The sequence below is a fragment of the Perissodus microlepis genome, chromosome 6, assembly GCF_051167445.1.
Source record: "Perissodus microlepis isolate ML-2025 ecotype Zambia chromosome 6, ASM5116744v1, whole genome shotgun sequence".
Lineage (NCBI taxonomy): Eukaryota > Metazoa > Chordata > Actinopteri > Cichliformes > Cichlidae > Perissodus > Perissodus microlepis.
Genome location: NC_140466.1, coordinates 5,523,625 through 5,539,613, shown reverse-complemented (window position 1 = coordinate 5,539,613; position 15,989 = coordinate 5,523,625). Strand labels below are relative to the sequence as shown.

Genomic DNA, 15,989 nt, shown 5'->3' with positions numbered 1-15,989 from the left:
GCAGAATCCGTACAGGTAGATGGAAATTTGACCTCATTAAGTTAGTTTTGAAGTTACTTCACTGGCTCCCAGTGCTATATATACACATTCTTCTATTAGTTCACAAAGCTCTCAATGGTTTGGCCACCCAGTATGTCTCTGACTTGCTGACTGTCAAAAACCCAGACAGGGTCTTTTAACTGTTCTCAGAATCAAATCTCAGTCTGTTGAGGGTGCTTTCAGTTTTCTGGAACAAGCAGCCTGCTGACTTGAGATCAAAAACAGACTCAAAACCTTTTTGTTCACACAGGTCTAGAGTCAATAAGTTGTTGTTGTTTCGCTTTGTTCTGTCTTTAATGTCTTCAGTGTCCGTGTTAAGCACATTCAGTCTCATGTATAAAATGTCTTGTATAAATAAAATTGCCAGAAGGAGAAAAGAAAGGAATAGGGAAGAAGTGTTCAGTGAATCAATTCCACTTCCTGTCAGTTATGATCATAACGAATTACAGTAGTCCAGCCCAGAAGTAATAAATGCATGAACAAGTTTTTCAGCATCAGAATATTTCTAAATTTAGTGATACTGTGCAAATGGAAGAAAACAGTCCTACATATTTGTTTAATATGTGCATTGAAACATATCCGTCTCTTGATGGCAACAGTTATAAAACAGTATGTAAGGACTGGAAAAAGTTACAACTAAAACTTCCAGACGTGTAAGAAAACAATGAAGCTCTTGAGTTCTTTACCTATAATACCTTTAGGTACAATAAAGAGATGGTTACAGCTCCAACTATAAGCTTTAATAAAAATCAATGTGATTTAAGTGATGAAATGAGCCCAACATCAAATTATTATTCTACTATGAAAACAAGACCCACTGCTAGAGAAGATAAACTAAGCATTTGCAACCCAAGTTGTGAGAATCCAAAGCAAAAAACAACAATAAAAAGCTTTGACAAGATTTATTTTGCTCTATAAATAAGGCAGATACACATAATCACTGGATTTGGCTTTAAAATTAAAATGTAAATTTTAAAAAGTCATGAATAATTCACAGATACAAATAACTTCATGAGCTTTACATATATCATCAAAAAATTCTCTTTTAATTCTCTTTATACCAAAAACATTGACACAAAACCTGAAACCATAACCCACTTAGACTTCCAAAATACAAGGAAAAAAAACCCCTCAACATTAACGCATGTACTGTAGTACATCTGTAAATGTCACTTCACAATGCTTTGTCAATACAAGATGTGTACCTGTGAGCAGAAAGAGCAGTCCAACTCTGGGCCTAATTAAAGGACTTTGGTTAAGATTAGAAACACAGTTAAAAAGAGCTTTTTTTTTCTTTTTTCCCCAGAAGGGTGCACATTCTTGGCAATAGGTTTATGAACCAGTCTGTACCTTAGCTTCACTGAAGTGTCCTTCTACATACAGTGTGGAGGTTAAAGTCGTTTTAAAGCACTGTCACATATCTTAATTAAAACTGTTAAGTGCATCGATAAATAAGCCACTCGGCTCTCCGTAAGCCCGATTATCAAATAGGACATGTCTAAAACGATATGCAAGGTGAGCTAGTGTTTATCATAAGAAAACCTTCATTAGTATTTGTGCAATAATTTGCATATCCCAGTCAAATTTATGCCGGGAGAAAAGACATTTCCATTCAAAAACAACTGAAGCCACAAACACCCGTACGTACATTCAGCAGACGTGTTACAGGGCTCTTACTTCTCAGACATACACTTATAGTCTCTATCATTTTAAATTCTATGTAGCATTTCTAACATTGCACTTATTTGTTGCGTACTTGTCATAAGCATTAAATTTACGTTGTGAACGACAGTTCCTACATGACGCATGTTTGCTCTTGAGCATTTCTTCCATGTTAACACGGATAACGGCATCAGTGGCATTAATAAAAAAAAAGGAAAAAGAAAAAAAGAACAGGGTTTGGCAAGTGAACGGGGTGTTCAAGATCTGGTCACAGCACAAATCAATACTGTAAGTTAACACCTGATTAAAAGTCGTTGACACAAAGCCACTTAAAGGTTTAATCTTTTCCGGTAAATAAACATCAAGTATCTGATTTATTTCGCCTGTTTCTCTAGAAAAATCTACATACATCACGCTGTGAGCACCACTTGCTCAGTCTCTAAACTAAAAAGGCCTACCATGCGCCGTCTCACTGTCTCATCACGTGCAGGCTGTAAGGTATGTGGTGAATGCTTTCACATTGACATGTTCATAGCACATTATATACTTATATGTTCTCCTCTTATTAGCTTAACCCCCTCCCGGTTTTGAGCCAAACATGACTCCCTTCATATGTCCATCCCTAAACTCTAAAAGACAAATCAATCTATCCTCTGATAAATACCACTTAAGGGAGCAGCAAGCAACAGTTTGTTTGTCATTAGTGTTTATTTGGTCGACTCTACCTTGTTCTTGTAGAATTCATAGTCTTTTCTATGGGAATGTGTTCGTATTACAGTAGCGTCAGACCTATCGACTTTGGCTCCGGTTTCCATTCTAAGACCCTGTAATAGTTAGGAAATACTGTAAACAATCATCATGGCTGGCTGGTGCTCTCCCTCTCTGGCTGGGAAGGCTCTGGGTCCACTGAGGGTCCAACTAAAGGGCCACCAGCTGTGCGTGGGTCCATGGCAGAATGCATGATCAGCAGCCACACGTCATCCATGTTTGGCATTACAAGGATTTTCTAAAAGAAGGAGAGATAATGGACAGGCAGTATTTAATATGCTTGATTCAGCGTGAAACCTAAAGTGAAGTGGTTAATTTGCCCAGTTTATTAATAAAATGCACTCATATTCCTAGTGCATTAATAGACTAGACTGAAAATGGGTGGAAAATTTGAATAATTTCTAGTCTAAGGCGCTCGGAAAAAAAGCCACTGGACTTTCTTGAACACTACGCACTTTAAGAAACTTAAAGACGTCCAGTCGCTTTCTTCCAAGCTGCTTAGACTACCACGACCTGGAGGACTGAGAACCGACACAGACAAAATAATTTCTAGTATTTCTAGTTGTTTGAATCATAAATAATCAGATTGTTTATTTAAAACAACTTGAGATGTGATGTTTTTGTGCTTTTGCAGACCCACTGTGATCTAAAAAAAAAATATATATATATACACATATCATGACGAATCAGTTATTTGGAAAACAGAGATATTGATCAAATTCCATTTAATGGATCACTCATTAAACGGAATTAATTTGACAACAAATAATACATTTTTAAAAAGGGACAAGAGCAACAGGTGTGCTTTACTTTGGCTTATATTTTCCAGTTCTGTCATCAAAATTACATCGTTTTGTTTGCCACTTGCAAAGTAGCTTGTGCATCTCAACCGTGTGTCTTGGGTCTGACTGAAACGTCTCCATTGGTAGGTGTTCAGGAAGCATCTTAGTCAGATGCATGAACCCACTGAACTGAATCCCTTTGATGTGAATTAGCAGCAGCTCCCTAACTAACATGCCAGATAAGTAAAAACCGGCAAAAAGGTAATTAAGGAGCTGAAATGTTGACTTTGTAACAATCTACAGCTAATGATGTTAACACTTGTTTTTAACCTCCACTCCATTACAAAAGTGCACGCACCCAAAAATGTGTCTCAAGTGCATCAAATCCTCTAAACACCATCTGCTGTTGTCATAATTGTGTGCATGGTCGAGGACTACAACTGCTGGCATCACTGCCTTGCTCTACACTTTACCCTACATACTAATATGCATACATACATCCATACATAGACGAAGACCATAAGCACATCAGCAAAGTGTGTCTTTTTAGCTCTACTGTACTGAACCATAAATAAATGTTGCTGTGCTCCGAAGTATGACTGTGTCAGTGACTTACAAAAATTAAAGAAAAATGTTGTGTTTACAATACCTCGAATTCCTGCTTCAGTTTTTTCTCTATCCAGTCTGTGACATGAGCCAGAGTGACTTCTCTTTCTCCCAGTTTAGGTCGTGCCTTCAGTTCCAGGTGAGGTGGTGTCCTGAAGCCATACCTGCACCAGAAAACAATCAACACCCTCACCATCACGGCTAACGACTGACATATGGCCACCACTAGAGGGCAGTAAGAGACTGTATAAAGAAATACACATTTATTTAGCTGAGTAATTCCACCTGTTCTGGGTATCCTCACAGTTTACTTAATAAACAAAGGTAGTTGGATTTAAGTTTAGGGTAAAGGTATCTGGAGTCTAAAAAAACTGTTTACAACAAATGTGTTGTTGTCATTCTGGTAAACCTGCACCTTCACTCTGTGTATTCCACAGGTTACACAGCAGGACAACAAGACTTTCTTCACATACCATATCCTGTCAGTAGGAGGAGGGGGAATGTTGACTGCCAGTGTTCCTTGGAGCTCCTGCACCTCCACCGTGAGCAGCAGCGGTGTGTTGGACACTTCTTCCATTTTCTTTTTGATGAACTCCGTCTCTGTGGCCTTCTGGAAGTATTTGGACTTTGTGATCTTGTCCACAAAGCGCATGATCTTGCTCGATTTATGTCCTCCAACAAAGCTGTATTTATTAAAAGGAAGATTTGGGTTAAACAATGCAAACTTTCCTATAGTCCAGTAATTCTATTTTTTCATTTTTATTTCTTCTATTATTTAGTTTTAGTGAAAGTTTAGTTAAGTTTTTAGTGAAATAAATACAGATGTGACAGGTGAGATTATTTTAGAATTAGTTATCAGAAATGAATTACACATACATTTTTTTAGACAGTCTCAGTTCCAATTAAATTTAACCAGTACTTTTGTAACCTGAAGTAATCTTAACACTCCTGTTTACATTTACAGTCCTTTGATTACAAAAAGCACGCCCCTTTACACTGTCGCGAAATCGATCAATGTAGAGCAGTGTCACAAACCACGGAGGCCCCAGAAAAGTGCAATCAAACGGTGAGTTTATTAACAGCCCGGAGAAAACATCAACATATGTCTTCTGACCAAAATACATGTTGTGGATACTTATAAAGCAGTGGGGTACACGCCCCCCCATGGCGTCAATGACAGATTAAAATAGGTTCCAGACATTAGTCACAGTTAATCGTACATCTTGTACATCTTTAATAGCTATAAACAGACATAGAACTTCTCTTTTCTATAACACCTTCCATACAAGGTAATAAACTTCAAGCCCTCAGGGTCTCTGGGGCTAATTATTGACTCTGGTCATCTGTTGCCAAGTAGAGTAAAATATAGTGAGACTCCAAATGAGTTAAGGCCTCAGGCCTGACACATTCCTAGATTATATGTGTTGTAAGCATGCATTGCAGTTATCCTTCTATGTTCTAGTTTCCCTCAGCATGTATCACCTGGACAGTCACGCCAGTGAAGCTTAAGACCCTTAATGAACCGAACATCAACTCAAAATAAGCACAGATATGCAATGTGTATAAAATACTTCCAACCGTACTTGTAATAAAAGTTAACATAATGGAAGGATCCTCAAATGGACATCTTCAATCAACAACTTTAATGCAATATCAATACTGTGAGAAATATTATTAAATGGAATAATGCTGTAAAGAATGTTATTAATGCAGTTATAATGATGCAGATTATATGGCAGCAATAAAAGAACTTCTGTATCTCCACAACACTCACCCCTCCGCTCCAGTCAAATCATTGGAAACATCTGAGGAGTCTTCCTCATCTGATGAACCTGCGCTGGATGACTCTTCATCACTGTCAGCCAAGCAGTAAGTTCGTGGCCTGTATCTAGAAACACATGAACAAATAAATGAGGATTGTAATGTGCTGGCGTCTAAGCATTTATTAACAAATGCAAACGGTTTTGCTTTGTGCTTTTTATCGTTTTTAATATGCCATCTATGATTACTCACATGCACACATGCTTATAACGCTGTTTTAATAAACAACTTAGTAAGTTACTAAAAAAGAAAAACAAAGCTTCACGAGAATTATTTTCACAATTTTTCAGGTGGCGTACACCTCGTTTCCTCATGAGACCTTGAAAAAAAAGCCCCCTTTCTATTATTTTTGGGAATCCCCAAACACTCATATTGTAGACCAGTGGTTTTAATTTGCACCATTTACACCAAAAGGCAATGGAAGATTTGACAGGACACCTGTATCCGTATCTGTCATGTGACATGTTCTCAGTTCTTCTTTTGATTGAACTGTGAGACAGAGGAATTTTTGACAGCCGACTTTGGTTCAGGCCCAGTGGTCTAATCACTCTCAGACGTGATGTTTAGTTTCCAAATGCCTCTTTGGCATGCTTGGCAGAATGGCCAATGTCTCCTGACAGCTGCTGAAATCCCCGAGCTGACTAAAGCCAGAAGATAGAAAGATTATTATTTTTTCTCTTGTCTTTAGATGGTGGGTTATCTGTATGGTTAGCTGAAGTTTGCTCAACACAAGAAAAGTGATCCTTTGACAGGAGTGACTGGATGAGAAATGGATGGATGGCACAGATAACTGTCAATACATGACCTTATCCTTATTTAATGTCAGAAAATCAATTATTTCTGCTGTCAGATACTTTTTACTCTTTCAAAGCTTTCTAATAACTCTTGACAGTAGTACACAACATACCAGGACTTGAAAAAAGTGGAATCTGTGCCTCCTGATTTGTATTTACATTAACATACTAACATGTTACTGCTCTGTAGTGCAAAGACGTAATCTGAGGGATGAAAATGGAGAGAGATGAAGTAAAAGCTAATGAGATTATAGCTGGTATTAGGAAATGACGATTCCCAAACTAAAGAAACTGTAACTGGAAAATGAAAGCTGATGCTGATTAAAGCACTCACCGAGGGAAGAAATGCATCCGATTAACAACCCCATATAGGCAGAATCCAAAGTTAACAGCAGGGAAAGAGAAGGGTGGGGGGGGATAGGAGACAGAAAAGACAAAACACTGAGAGAAACAGGTGAGGTACCGGACAGTGTACTAGATACTAAAGACCACAAGCGTCGTTTAAGTCCCAGGAGAAAACCCCCCCACAAAACTCTGCATTAAATCCAACAAAGGCTGTTCCAACAGGTGCACACAGTATTGTGGTGGAGATAGACTGTCTTACCCATCTTTGCCAAATTCGCCTGGGCGCAAGCTTTCTCCCTCCTTGCCCAGGCGAATGAGGTTCATCTTGGTTTCCAGGGTCATCAGGAAGGAGCCACTGTAGGTCATCTCCAGGTCAAACCACAGACCTGAGGGGGAAAAAAAAAAAAAAAAAAAAAAAAGATTATTAGGTAGGTCGATATGAGGAAAAAAATGTAAGATATGAAACTGCAAAATGTAAGATTTGCAGATCACTGTTATATTGTAAAAAATGGCTTCCCAATCCGAGTCTATTAGTGACAGTGGAAAGAAACATAATTACTAATTTTGAAGCTAAAACATTGAGAATTTTCCAGGTCACAGTCATCCTCACCACCTCTCGTCTCAGTCTTACTCTCACTATTCTCATCAAGCTGTGCTGCTCTTTCTGTGACACCTCTCATTCCCCTCCAAGCATCACTAAAGGGAACCCAACTGATTTTATTTTCTTGATCTCTCTGCTTAGATGAGAAAGACACACTGAAGCACCCCGAGAAAGAAGGGAAAAACTGGAAGACATCCTTTAAACGTAGGCGGAACAGTTGGAGAGCACACAGCCTTTCCCTAAGCCCCTGTTTGATAACAGCAGGGAGATCTGGCTGCAAAAAACAGGGCTCTCCTTTCCCTCCTCTTTTCTTGTTACCTCTGTACTACCAAATTTGCTGTAATCTGGATAGTAGAAACTTGTCGAAAATCTCCGTAGAAAGCTTGGCTTGACTGGGGCAGAGTTCTTTCCCCCCATGTTTCCCCATTTTTTTCCACCCCCAATTCTCTCCTCTTAAAACAGAGTCACATGGTCTTTGTGTGCAAAGACTTACTATAAACTTGTTAGTGTTGTTTCTCTTGGCACCACTAGAGGGCAGCAAAGTTTGAGAGATGAGGAACTGATGAACAGCAGTAGGGAGCCAAAAAGTCCACAACCTGGGTAGTTATTTAACAGCTTCGTGACAACAGCCCATCGAGAACAGGCTTTTAAATCTGAACAGGCTTTTAAATCTGAGTAAATATGCATTTAAGGACAGACGATGAATTAAGGGTCTAATCTGAAACCTTTTTCCCTACAGTGGGCTCTGGTGGGCGAGACAGCTATTGTGGGTCAACTTGGTCCCCATCAAACAAAAGTGATCTTTTTTATCCTTGACGAAACATTTTTGGGATTGAAAAAAAAAAGTGCAATGTAATTTGCATGATATATGACCTTCACAGTCATCAGTTCTATACGTGAGGGAGATTCTTGACTAATGTGTTAGACCACACTGTCCAACATCATCATTAAAAACACCAAAAAAGGAAATATCTTTTGAAAGAATAGTCTTTAATCCCTGCAACAGAGATACAGAGACTTGGAGAATCAATGTCAAGGTGCACTTAAGCTGTTCTGGAGCAGATGATGGCCCCACACCTTTACAAGTGTTCTAATAACTGGAATGTTGGTGGTTTGGTTCCTGGCTGCTCAAGTTTATGCCTTTGGCAAGATACTGACCCCTAAAGGTCCTGTAACATTGTGATGCAGGAGAATGCTCTTTTTGGTTGATGCTGGATCTGACTTTAGCACATTTCAAGCACTTTTTCTTATCACTGCAATGCAGATAACAATCAGTTATATCTCTCCTTTAAGGACTAAGTTGCAGATCTTGCACAGGTGCTCAGACGTTGGGATGGCTGACAGTTGTCTCCACTTTAATGATGGGAAAACAGAAGTCCTTGTTTGTGCTCCCGACACTTTTGTGGTAGGTAGGTAAGGTAATGGAAACTTTGTATCCTTGGTGTGCCAAGTGAAGTTCCATTGTGTCATGCTGAACTGGAGCTTGATGATCATGCCTTTATATCCATCACATTTTGATTATTGCAATTCACTGTTAATTTGTCTTAATAAAGCTTCCCTAAGTTATTCAAAATGCCAGTGGGAGGTTTCTGACTAAATCTTCTAAGTACTTACGCGTCACACTGTTGCTAATTTGGCTGCAATGGATCCCCATTAGCTTCAGGGTTTTGATCCTGGTTTTGAGTGTTAGAGCCTCTGAAGTGCTATGATTGGTCAAAAAGACCAAACATGCTGGGATGTTAATATAGGTTGTTGCTTAACAAATCATCTGTAATACAGATATTTCGGCTTTGGATACTTGTTGTTGCTGTTTAAGTATTAGTACTATCAAAATGGAAAAGTTATGATGGAAACTTGTTCAGATATTAACAAGAGCTGACATGTGGGAAAGTACACACAGGACTGAAACTGCATGCTTTGTTTTCACTGTTTTGCTGCCTTGATACCGTTGGTTTGTGTTAAATGACTAGATAATGCCATAAGTTTGCTGTGCCAGACAGAAACACAGAGTTAAAGCCGTTAAAGACAAAACCAAAAGTTGAGGGGGTGAAAAAAGGACCTGGAACAAATGAAAGTACAGAAAGTACAGAGAGTTAGTAATGTCTGACAAAACAGCTGGTTAAAAATAGACAGGAAGTCAGAAAGACTGTGAGGCTGAAAGAACAGCTTCGATCAGCTGAGCCTAGAGGGCATTGATGGACCCACCAATTTTGAGAGGTGTGAGCTGAGGCGGGTTGGGTTAGGGGCACAGAGTTTTTGTAAGTCTGGACAAAGAAGATGACCTCGGTGCAAGCAGCTGGATCAGAGCAGTGCTTCCCTAATTGGGGTGAAGCCCCACCAAACAAACTGCAAAGAAATACCTTCACATATACAGGGAGGCTACTTGTATTCTTGTGTCCATCAGAAACTGACATTAAAAAAAAATAAGCATGTAAAAACAAACATGCATGAATACAAATGTGCAGGCACGCAGATACAATTGCTTGCCAAGACATGCACACATGCACCGCTGAAAAGATTCATCGATCCATTGCACTCAGCAGGATTGTTACAGGAAGGAGCGGCATGAGACGAGATAAAGGCAGAACCTGAGCTGCCTGAAGGATTCAGCCCCTACAACACCAGTGGAAATTTCCAAAGGAAACCTAAACTGACCATTTTGATTGCAAGTTTCCTAAAAACTGAAATACCTGGCATAAAAATAAGATAAAACACTTGCCCCCGACCTCCAAGAAATATGGCTAAAACAAAAATCAAAAAAATCACAAATTTTAATTGAATGTAAGTGATATCTGTCAATTCACTTACTGTCTGTGATAAAGAAAAGAAACCTCTGGCAACCTTAGCTGTTTGGGGAGTAAGTGCAATAAAAACTGACAAAATATCAACATCATCAGTGAAAACGAGCTCCATGCGAACTGATTATGTTTAGAGAGACTTCTGATGGGTGTTTTGTCTGGAACTGAACCAAGAACTACTGTTGCCATCTCAGCTGGAGACACAATCAATTCCTGCCCTTATTATAGAGTTATGTGAGTGCTGCTGGAGTGATGAAAATGAAGCAGTGACTCATAGCGTCGGGATGAGAAAAGAGTGAGTACAGGCACAAAGAGGAAGATGAAATGAAAGGGAACGCAAGGGGAAGAGAAAACCAGGAAGAGAAATAGAAGATTGTGCATGCGAAACAGATGAAAAGAGAGATCAGTTACAGAATGTAGAATGACAAAGGTTACGTTGTACAAGGGAAAGGAAAGCTCAGTGTGCCTGCATTACTGAATAGTCACAGAAGTATTCATGTAAAAGCTGCTTGTGCTCTAGAACATGCATAGTTATGCAGAGCTAAGACCTCACATAGCTAAGCCTCGATTTATCTGGAGCACATAAAACCATAAAACCTGCTAAAGTGCCGTGAAGTACATCCTGCTTGTATGGACTGTGCTGTATATGAGAACAGAATTAAATTTCTTTAGACTTCTAAACAAAGCCTTAAGCTTTAAATAAGTTGTATTCTGTACAACAGTCTGTAGCATGCCTGCTAAAGGGTTTTTTGTTGTTTTTTGCATGAATCAAATGTTACTGTACACCAGTTCCACTCATACATCCATACAGTTAGCCGAACTCAAGACAACAATACAGGAGCTCAGGGTTATGAGCTCCAGTATTGTTGGTCAGATAATCTGGCAGCAACTCGAGGAACAGAGAAAAATGTGAGCTTTACTGAACCGACTCCTGCCCCTGCCTGACAGACTGAGTGAATAAACGGCTGTTACTGCCCAGTACAAAAAATTCTATTTTGCATGTTCTTGAATGGAGCAGTTTTTCTTTTTATAGGTGTTAGCAAAGACTTGTGTTATCTCCTCTGGGTTATTTTTTTTTTTTAAATTATAATTAGCAGCAACCACATCCAACCACAACCACAGAAGTTATACCAGGTAATGATGTGGCCCTAACTTGCATATGTTGCTGTTTCTACTGCTGCTATAAAATACTTTTAAAAAGACCTGTACTATACTACATATTATATCATCATTATATCAAATTTTTATTGTTGGACTCTAGCGCAGCAGTCAAAAATAATCCTTATTTATTTGTTCTGGGTCTTGTTGCAGCCCCTCGTTTTTCCACAGTGCAAAAAACTCTTTTAGCCCTCGATCTGGGCCAACATTCTTCTGATTGGCTCGCCTCACAACTAGAAGGACTAAACAGCAGTCGTGCTTGGATATTCCAACTCACTTGAGGCAACTCTTGTGAACTGATGCAACAAAAATTTAAATAAAGATGAAAAAGCTAAGTCGTTCCAGTTTAACTAGTTCTTTTTTGTTGTCTATAGCACCGCGTGCATCTCAGTGTGGACAGGGTTGCTTTCAGTAAAGTTAGCACAGCGTTCGCCGGTGTTGTTGTTGTTTGGATGGAGAGCGCAGTCTCAGAATTGTGAACTTATTAGTCACAGCAAAAAGTCTGGCAATGAGACCCACGGCCAATCATGAGGCAAAATGTCATTTCTGAGGTTTTTTTGTCGAACAAGCTTTAAAAATGACATTATCTAAAGTTTTGACAGTTTAAAGTCTGGAAGTTTGGACTGCAGAGGCGTCTGCCACCAAATATAAAAAGCAAAGTCATAGCAAAAAAATCTGAGTAGGAGTTTTTGTAGAAAGAAAGCTTTGACATATAGTGTCATGTTTGCTTATGAAAAACTTGTTTATGTGACCTAGAAAACTACAGTAAATAAAACTAGGCTACAGTCCGTTTGAGGTTAGTCACATTCATGTTTGACAAGAGATTACAGTGACATTTATAGTAGAGCTGATGTTCAGACAATATCAGCTATAGATAACAGCTACTCTAAGTGGTACTGAACTGTCTATATTTATAAATGGTCAAATACGCCAACAATAAATCATAAATAATGTTGCTGAATATGTCTTGATTTAAGTTGTGTTTCCATAAGTGAGATTTCCAAAACGGAGCAATTTTGCAAAAGTAAAGTTACATTTTTTTTTCAGTTTGTACCATGGAGACATCTCCAGAACTAAGAAATGAAACCAGTGTTTGAGTGCCAAACCCTGCAGTTCGTAAATGGCCACTAGAGGAAGACCCTGACAGCGAGACTCACATGGTAAAATGCCCAACTTTACAGCAGATCACAGACATGTTCACAGCATGCTACAAAATATGATTTTGCTCACCAACAGTCAACTGTCATCCTATCATTGTTAGTAAAATTGCAATATTTAATCTGTATTTTGCTTAGCGCTAATTAGCACTGTATCTTAATAACAAAGCTCACTATTGTTAGCCATTAAGTGTTAACAAAAGAAAAAAAATCCCCTGAAAGCTGGAACCCAGATCTGTGACAGCTTTATACAAGCAACACCAAACCACTTGTAACTTTATAACAAAGATTAGAAATTTACCCCTTATCTTTGTTATCTCTATAATGGGCATAGCTATCTGACTATGAATGGCCTGTGTGGAGGTGCTGTGTTTTTAAAAACACGAGATACTCGAATGTTCTCCGTGGCAAATATTGCACAATAACTAGAGTCTTCTGAGAGAGAGAGAAAAAAAAAAAGTGCACAGAGCTCATGTTTGCCAGTGCATCTTGTAGTTGTTCACTTTGTGTGTGTGTGTGTGTGTGTGTGTGTGTGTGTGTGTGTGTGTGTGTGTGTGTGTGTGTGTGTGTGTGTGTGTGTGTGTGTGTGTAAAAGTGTATTATGGTTCCAAATTGATTTCTCTCTTGCCTCGATAGTTAATGCAGGGTTTAGATGCCCTGAGGATTCTGGGAGTGGTCGAGCCCATGTCCAGTTCTGTCAGGGTGAGCTCATTCATGAAGTAAGGCAACTGAAAGACACAAGCATACAATTTGGCTGAAGATACTCTCTGAGTATACTTAGTAAGCAATAACAAAACAACAAACAAAAAACCTTGACTACAGCAGATATAGACGTTAGTGTATCATTTTCATCTAAATCAGTATCAAAATATTTTTCATGAAGTGAAATAGGTTTTGCTTGGGGGGACAGGATTAGAGTGAAACTGAGGGGCCGAGCAGCTTCTTCTACTGCACTAAACTGCATGTGGCGCTGTAGAAGGGGGGGGGGGGGGGGGGGGGGGGGTCAGGATCGAGACAGCTGAGAGGGGGTCTCCAACTTCTGTTTTGATTTCGACATATTCACACAAGCCAGTTTGCTGCATGGTGCAGCTGCAAGTTGTGGTTAGAGTGGGCGTCTAGTTCACGGAAGACGCTAGCCGGTAAACAACAATTGAACTTTCAAAATATGAGTGGATGGATGTTTGGATGGATGGTTGGAGGCGGGGAGGGTTTGAAAAAAATACAAAACAAAAACATGACTCGCAAAATATACCGAGGAGGCCCCGCCCAATAAAGTCTACATGTGCAAAATGCTGGTTAAGGGATAGAATAAATGATGCAGTGCCTCTTTCTCTCTCCCTCTCCTTGTAAACCCGGTATGGAGCTTCTGCACTGCATCACACACACACACTGACATTTGGAGTTTGTTTGTCTCTTCTCTGTGTGTGGCCAGACACCTGTTATCAACAGGAAGCTGATCATGACTCCTTTTTCTCTTGTATGCCTGTCTCGATCCTAAAGGGAAAAGGTTATGTGCTTTGTTCCACACACCCGTATTTTGCTGAGCTTCATCTGAATCTTCTTGGAGACCTGTTCAATCCAATAGGGCTCAGTCAGGAAGTCCCAGAAGAGCCGGCCTACAGTGGCATTCACCCAGGCAACCGAATCGTCCTCTTCTCCGTCGGGCTGCACCTGAGCCGATGTGGTGCTCTGAAGCTTAAAGACAGAGCAGATGAGTTACTGTAAACACCACATAAACCTTTTATCCCAAAAGGGATCGCAAAATATCACCCAATCCCCTAACAACACAACATATTGTGCCCCTCTTATTAGGAATACAAATAACTTTATTGATCTCAAAGGGGAATTCCTATGGGTACAATGTTGCAAGGATATGTACAAATGTAAAATGTATTATTATATGTCACAAAATGATCTTTTTATTGCGTATAGTCACTGTTTAGTCCAACGAGGTTACACCGCAAATGAGACAACACCTCAAAAAGGAAATTAGAGAGAAATGTGTTACGAGTATGAATGTGAAATGAGTATGTGCTACCTTCTTATCAGCTCCAGGGCTGCTCTGTGGACTCTGAAGAACAGGGCTGGCAGCTGTAGGGCTGACTGCAGACTCTTTAGGCATTAAGGAACCCATGTAGACACTGTAGTCCAGCAGAGGCTTGGTTTTGGCACTGCCCACTGTTGTGGAAGAGACTGATGAGTCTTTTGACTTGGTCTGAGATGTCAGGGCTTCATCCAGACTGCTGCGGCTGCTGTTGCGACTGTGACAGCTCAAAGCTGTGGGCCACAGCAAAAGTAACAAAGAGTTGATGAATTCCTGCTATAAGAGCATAACTATATTGTAAGAATAAATGACTTTCGGCCCTTTTAGCCCTTACTCACCCTTCTTAATTCCTACAACACTGGAACTTTTCTTCAAGCCCACCTTTAGCTTAGAGGCTGACAGAAACCGCTGGAACCACTCCTCCTTATCCCTGCCAGTCCTTCCAAATAGGTAGAGAGTCAGAATGGAAGAAGATGATGATGATGATCTCCGCTCTTGGAATGCCCCTGTTCCCTCTCCTCGCTCCCGTGTGCCCTCACTGGCCTCCATTCTTTCACCTTCTGCCTTTGACATGAAGTCATCCTGCCTGCCAAGTTCAATGCAGATAGGGTATTTTTTGTTCCAGACTCGCTTCCTGGCGAGACCCTGAGGCACGAGATACACCTGAGGGAAGAGTTTGGTTAACAAAAAAAGATAATAGCCAAACTGAAAAGTTTGATTTCTTTAAATTTCTTTTGATAACAATTTCAAAATTTATAAAAGACTTATGATACATTAAAAAAAGTTAAGCTGGAAGAATGTATAAATTCTGTTCTAATGTATGCATGTAACTACTTACTTTGCTGTATGTAAGATCATAAATCTTCTGACTGATGTAGTTAACATCAGGTTTTGGTTCATTGTGTGAGGCACGGCGGGCGATGTTGTGGTTGGGTTTAGACAGTCGAATGATGGATCCCTCCAATCGGACAAACACGGACTGCGTCAGTGTGGCATGATACGTCTCTGGGTCATAGTTCTGTATCTCATTCATCCAACCCTGCAAAGATATACTGATTTTACGTGGAGTTGATTATATTTAAGGAATGTGTTGCAAAATAGTTTTACTAGAAAAGCTATTGCTATCCTCACACACTGTATATTCTTTCCAGAATTCAAACATGAAGAAAAACCTTTTTGGAAGAGCCACAAACACAGAGACAAAATCAATCACTGTACCTGGAAAATGGAGTAAACTCTACACTTATGTAACATATTTCTACAGTGATTGAAAAGGTTACCCAAGTATCTCCATGAACCATGTGTCCTACCCACCAACTGAAAGTACAAAAGGCTTGTTGTATTCACTTTCTGTGGCTGGCTTTTAAATTGATCTGGATATAGTTCTCCTAGGATCCTTCTCTACGTTTATTTG

The 15,989-nt window shown here is 39.7% G+C and overlaps 1 protein-coding gene across 3 annotated transcripts in view; it reads right to left on the bottom strand.

The window, feature by feature from the left end:
• Positions 1 to 926: 926 nt before the first annotated feature.
• Positions 927 to 15,989, bottom strand: part of LOC146384903 (testis-expressed protein 2-like) — a 33,503-nt gene continuing 18,440 nt past the window's right edge. For 2 of the 3 annotated variants that reach the window (XM_084930348.1, XM_084930351.1), the window contains 10 exons: positions 15,414 to 15,614; positions 14,914 to 15,238; positions 14,570 to 14,808; positions 14,062 to 14,226; positions 13,160 to 13,259; positions 7,077 to 7,203; positions 5,632 to 5,745; positions 4,331 to 4,540; positions 3,901 to 4,021; positions 927 to 2,707 (listed from right to left, as the gene is read on the bottom strand). In XM_084930348.1, coding sequence (XP_084786474.1) covers positions 2,558 to 2,707; positions 3,901 to 4,021; positions 4,331 to 4,540; positions 5,632 to 5,745; positions 7,077 to 7,203; positions 13,160 to 13,259; positions 14,062 to 14,226; positions 14,570 to 14,808; positions 14,914 to 15,238; positions 15,414 to 15,614 — 1,752 coding nt within the window. In that variant the 3' untranslated portion in view covers positions 927 to 2,557. The remainder of the gene's footprint in view (positions 2,708 to 3,900; positions 4,022 to 4,330; positions 4,541 to 5,631; positions 5,746 to 7,076; positions 7,204 to 13,159; positions 13,260 to 14,061; positions 14,227 to 14,569; positions 14,809 to 14,913; positions 15,239 to 15,413; positions 15,615 to 15,989) is intronic. The other variant, XM_084930350.1, reaches the window with a different exon arrangement.